The 6,000-nt window shown below is 51.2% G+C and overlaps 1 protein-coding gene across 1 annotated transcript in view; it reads right to left on the bottom strand.

Moving 5' to 3' along the window:
• Window positions 1–774: 774 nt before the first annotated feature.
• The window catches only part of LOC115458797 (phospholipase A2 inhibitor 1-like), an 84,092-nt gene continuing 78,866 nt past the window's right edge, over window positions 775–6,000 (bottom strand). Inside the window, exons 3-4 of the mRNA XM_030188609.1 lie at window positions 5,056–5,261; window positions 775–861 (exon numbers count right to left, since the gene is read on the bottom strand). Of these exons, the coding sequence (XP_030044469.1) occupies window positions 775–861; window positions 5,056–5,261 (293 nt within the window). The remainder of the gene's footprint in view (window positions 862–5,055; window positions 5,262–6,000) is intronic.

Raw genomic sequence — 6,000 nt, 5'->3', positions numbered from 1 at the left:
GGGAGGCTCACACTGGCAGGCATCATGTTGCATCTAGAAGACTTCTACTTAGAGGGCCTTATGGTTTCCAGCAAGTTAAATAGTCCATATAATAGTTATCCAATTCATTAATAACATGTCATTGAGAAGCTTCTTGGATTCTGCATCTGTGAATCAATGGCATAACTGTCACGAAATGCCTAACACCCTACTACTACTACTACTTAACATTTCTAAAGCGCTACTAGGGTTACGCAGCGCTGTACAATTTAACATGGAAGGACAGTCCCTGCTTGAAGAGCTTACAATCTAAAAAGACAAGTGTACTTGGAGTTAACCCTGTGGCCACCCGAGTCTGTCCCCAGCACTGCTCAGGTCTGCCTATACTTGGGCATGTGTTCTACACGGCACTCTCCTCCCACCAACTGGGTCCCGCTTGCCTCTGGGCTAGTCTCCCAACCACAAGTTATTCTCCGCTGATTTCTAGGACACTGGGGCCACACTCCCAGGGTCCTAAAGTTCCTAGAAAGCACTCACATAACCAAAAAAACACAAACCCTTTGGATCCCTAGTCAGTCCAAGACAGAGCCAATAAACGGGTTTATTACCAAAGAAATAGAACACCAGATGATATCAATAGGTGGAAAACAACCACCACCAACAGGTAACTGAATAACTTATCTAAACACTGTCAATACCTGGGGAATTTCAGGAAAATAACTGCTCACAGGTCTGAACAGGGTCTCAGGGCAGAAATGTCTACCCTCTGCACTCCCTGAGACTGGAGAAAATCCATTACCTCCTGAAATCCAGGGCCAGAGCCCCAACTCTGAATGTATCTTGTATCTGGCCAATGGCACTGCAGGTTGCCTTTCCACAGAGCTAAAAATGAAAAAGAAAACAAGTCTTCCCTGCAAAAGCTTTAAAACAGAAAAGCAAACCATCTGGTGGTCAAACAAGAGAAATACATTACATTAAAACATTAATACAATTCACAGACTTGAACCCCCCCCTCCCGTTTCGGCACAGCAATCAAAGCCAATGGCAGCTGACCACAAGTCAATGGAAGCACATGCCAGGAAGACTACACTTGACTCCAAGGCACAAGTCCACCAGGGACTCTAGCAACAAATGCAACATAGCCCAAGCCTTGAAGCCTCCATGGATGGCAGCTTAGATGCCACAAAGGTGAACTTCAGCCTAAACTATTGTCCAACGTGCTTCTTGTGCAGCTCTTGGAGGGCCAGGAATGGTGATTCTTTGTGAACATGACCAGCATTCCTTTCGCAGAGACCGCCGTCCCGGAGGTGCGCCCTCCGGTCCTCCCCCAGGGTCTCGTACCCAATGACGGGGCCCTGGTCCATGGCCCAGTGCAGATTGGAGGACGCCTGTCCTCATTTCTGGGCGAGTGGACCAGGGTAACTTCAGACGCTTGGGTGCTGGAAGTCATCAGAGACGGCTACAAGCTAGAGTTCTGCCGACCCTTAAGAGACGGGCTTGTACTCTCTCCCTGCAAGTCTCCGGTCAAAGCTGTGGCAGTGCAGCAGACTTTGGACAATCTGATCCGCCTGGGTGCGGTCGTTCCGGTGCCAGAAGATCAGCTTGGCAAGGGACGTTACTCCATTTACTTTGTGGTACCAAAGAAAGGAGGTTCTGTACGGCCTATCCTCGACCTCAAAGGGGTCAATCGGGCCTTGAAAGTTCGGCACTTTCGAATGGAGACTCTCCGCTCTGTTATAGCGGCAGTGAAGGCAGGGGAGTTCCTGGCATCCTTGGACATCAAGGAAGCTTACTTGCATATTCCCATCTGGCCTCCTCATCAACGCTTTCTGCGTTTTGCAGTCCTGGGCCGACACTTCCAGTTCAGAGCCCTCCCGTTCGGGTTGGCTACTGCTCCGCGGACCTTCTCCAAAGTAATGGTGGTCATCGCGGCCTTCCTACGAAAGGAAGGAGTACAAGTCCATCCTTATCTGGACGACTGGTTGATCCGAGCCCCCTCTTATGCAGAGTGCGGCAAAGCTGTGGACCGGGTGATTGCTCTTTTGAGCTCCCTGGGGTGGATCATCAACTGGGAGAAAAGCCAGCTGCGCCCGACTCAGTCCCTGGAGTATCTGGGAGTTCGATTCGACACCCAAGTGGGCAGAGTGTTCCTGCCAGACAATCGGATTGTCAAGCTTCAGGCTCAGGTGGACCAGTTCCTAGTAGCCTCTCCTCTTCGGGCTTGGGACTATGTGCAGCTGTTGGGCTCTATGACGGCCACGATGGAAGTAGTGCCCTGGGCCAGGGCTCATATGAGACCACTACAACACTCTCTGCTGCAGCGCTGGACTCCAGTGTCGGAGGATTATGCTGTGCGCCTTCCCTTGGACCCAGCAGTGCGCAAGGCACTGAGCTGGTGGCTGAAGACAGACAAGTTGTCTGCAGGAATGCCTCTTGTGAACCCGGAGTGGATTGTCGTCACGACGGACGCCTCTTTGTTGGGCTGGGGAGCCCACTGCTTGGGAAGGACAGCGCAGGGGCTCTGGTCTCCTGCAGAGGCAAAGTGGTCTATCAACCTCCTGGAACTCAGAGCCATTCGGTTGGCGCTTTTGGAGTTCCTCCCGGTACTGGCGTTGAAGCCAGTATGGGTCCTGTCAGACAATGCCACGGCTGTGGCCTATGTCAACCGCCAGGGAGGTACCAAGAGCGCCCCTCTAGCCAAGGAGGCCATGAATCTATGCCAGTGGGCGGAAGCGAACCTGGAACAGCTGTCGGCGGCCCACATTGCCGGAGTCATGAATGTCAAGGCGGACTTTCTCAGTCGCCATACCTTGGATCCCGGAGAGTGGCAGTTATCGGCTCAGGCGTTCTTGGACATCACGAAGCGCTGGGGCCAGCCGAGCCTAGATCTGATGGCGTCATCAGCCAATTGCCAAGTGCCGCGCTTTTTCAGCAGAGGACGGGACCCTCGATCTCTGGGAGTAGATGCTCTTCTCCAACAGTGGCCGACACAGGAGCTTCTCTATGTGTTCCCGCCCTGGCCCATGTTGGGCAGGGTACTAGACCGGGTGGCAAAGCATCCGGGCCGGATAATCCTGGTGGGTCCGGACTGGCCCAGACGTCCCTGGTATGCGGACTTGATCAGGCTCTCAGTGGACGACCCTCTGCGGCTGCCAGTGGAGCAGGGCCTGTTGCATCAGGGTCCCGTGGTGATGGAGGATCCCTCCCCCTTTGGTCTTACGGCCTGGCTATTGAGCGGCAGCGTCTGAGGAAGAAGAGCTTCTCAGACAAGGTCATCGCCACTATGCTGAGAGCGAGGAAGCGCTCTACTTCTACTGCTTTCGCCAGGGTTTGGCGTACCTTTGCATCGTGGTGTGAGGCAGGCTCACTTTCTCCCTTCACTGCTCCAATTTCTTCAGTGTTGGCGTTCCTGCAAGAAGGTCTGGAGAAAGGCCTGTCGCTCAGTTCCCTTAAAGTTCAGGTAGCGGCTCTGGCTTGCTTCAGAGGCCGCCTGAAGGGTGCTTCCCTGGCTTCGCAGCCAGATGTGGTGCATTTTCTCAAGGGAGTTAATCACCTGCGCCCTCCTCTGCACTCAGTGGTGCCTGCGTGGAATCTCAATCTGGTGCTAAGAGCCTTGCAGAAGCCGCCTTTTGAACCCTTGTCGAGGGCATCTCTGAAAGACCTGACGTTGAAAGCAGTCTTTTTGGTGGCTATCACTTCAGCCAGAAGAGTTTCCGAGCTCCAGGCGCTATCATGTCGAGAGCCTTTTCTGCAGTTCACTGAGACAGGTGTGTCTATTCGCATAGTGCCTTCCTTCCTGCCCAAGATTGTTTCTCGCTTCCATGTGAATCAGCAGCTCTGTCTCCCATCCTTTCGTAGGGAGGACTACCCAGAGGAGTACTCTGCTCTCAAATATCTAGATGTGAGACGACTCATCATCAGATACTTGGAAGTGACCAATGATTTCCGGAAGTCGGATCATCTGTTTGTCCTGTTTGCAGGTCCTCATAAGGGTCTGCAGGCTGCTAAGCCTACAGTGGCAAGATGGGTCAAGGAAGCCATTGCAGTGGCTTATGTGGCCGCGGGGAAGGTGCCGTCTATCCAGCTGAAGGCTCACTCCACTAGAGCTCAGGCGGCCTCGATGGCAGAGGCCGGGTCCGTCTCCTTGGAAGAGATTTGCAAGGCGGCAACTTGGGCATCGGCCCATACCTTCTCCAGACATTACCGCTTGACTGTGGCTGCTCGGGCGGAGGCCCGGTTTGGAGCTTCAGTGTTGCGGTCAGGGATTTCAATGTCCTGCCCTGTGTGAGTACTGCTTCGGTACATCCCACCAGTCTATGGATTGATCAGCATGATGATATAGAAGGTAAAATTATGTATCATACCTGATAATTTTCTTTCCATTAATCATAGCTGATCAATCCATAGCCCCTCCCAGATATCTGTACTGTTTATATTCTGGTTGCATTTCAGGTTCAAGTTTAGTCTTCAGTTCCTGTTCAGGAGGACTTCGTGTTCAAGTTTTTTCAATTGGATTCTTCAAGAGTTGAGACGAGTTTGTGTTACAGTGAGCTGCTGCATTCCTCTCCCCTCCGTTTTACGGGGCTGGATTGAGACCTAAATTCTGCCGGCGCTCCCTCCCGCTTCGTGCGGCTGTAGGGCAGCTTTGTACCCCTCCCGCTTCGGCGGTGTTAGTGTCAGTCAGCTCCTCCCGCGGTTGCGGTTGCAGGATAAGCCAGATCCCCCCGCATCGGCGGGGTGGTGTCCCTCCCCCGCTCCGCGGGGATGAGCTGGACGGATTCCCCTCCCCCACTTGTGTGGGGATGAGCTGGGTTAATTCCCCTCCCCCGTTTCGGCGGTGGTGAGCTGGGCAGAGTGTCCCTTTGTGGGTGTAATTCTCTAAGTGCTGAGTCCTGCGGATGGAGCTTTGATATCGACATACTGAGGAGTTTCCGGCAGCACATGACCACATATAGGGAGGCAAAAGGATTGCTCTCTATCTCCACCTGCTGGTAGATGGACACAACCCACCAGTCTATGGATTGATCAGCTATGATTAATGGAAAGAAAATTATCAGGTATGATACATAATTTTACCTTCTGCGCTACTGGAATTAACACCAGTGAATCTAGGTGAATATAGTAAGGATACATACGGGAGATGATTCCATTGTCACAGTTGTCTGACTGGCAGCACTTGGATATTCCTTTGATGTTGTAATTTTCAGCACTCAAAAAAAATGTCTCATCGCAATCTGAAGAACCGATGCATTCTTTTATAAAAACATTCATCTCTACACCACCTGTGATTAGAAAGAAGCAGAAAAGAAAATTCTCACTGCGGCAGAATGTGCATCTTTTCAGTGGTGTACCTCAAACATTAGAAGAAGCTAAAATTTGAACAAACTGTGTAATTATTTGGGGGCCATGATTTATATAAAAGTTTCTCTATTTTGTGCTTTAATTGATTAATAAATAATAAATCAGACTTTTGAAATTCTCTTGTAAACAGGTTCTTTAAACACAGGAGAGGTTTAACAAGAAAAGTTGCAGGAAAGTGACTATTTAGCACTACAAGTACCAGAATGCACCTGAGGGAAGTGATGAGGGCCGGTCTTAGGCAGGGGCGAAAGGGCGGTCGCACAGGGCCTCGCACTCCCAGGGGCTCCATGGCGGCCCCCCCCCCACCCCGCTACTGGTGATCTAACTGCTTTGCCTCTTGCCTCTCCTCCCCCGAGCCAAAGGGTGCCCTCCTGGCACATACCTGAAGCCACAACCAAAATACAGAAGAACAACAACCCTTGTAGCTGTACAAACAAAACAGTCACAACAAGGGTGACGAAAAAAATGGGGGGGGGGGGACAGCAGATGATGTAGAAAATTCCACTTTATTGAACATCCAAGACTCGACACGAGCCATGTTTCGGCCCACAAGGGCCTTTTTCAGGAGTCTCTCGAATTGGATGTATGTTGTTACAACTAGAAAAGTATTGTTATGTTCAATCTGATTCAAGGATAAGTCCTTATAAACTGTATATAAAA

The sequence above is a fragment of the Microcaecilia unicolor genome, unplaced genomic scaffold, assembly GCF_901765095.1.
Source record: "Microcaecilia unicolor unplaced genomic scaffold, aMicUni1.1, whole genome shotgun sequence".
NCBI lineage: Eukaryota > Metazoa > Chordata > Amphibia > Gymnophiona > Siphonopidae > Microcaecilia > Microcaecilia unicolor.
This window is presented reverse-complemented; position numbering and strand designations above follow the sequence as displayed.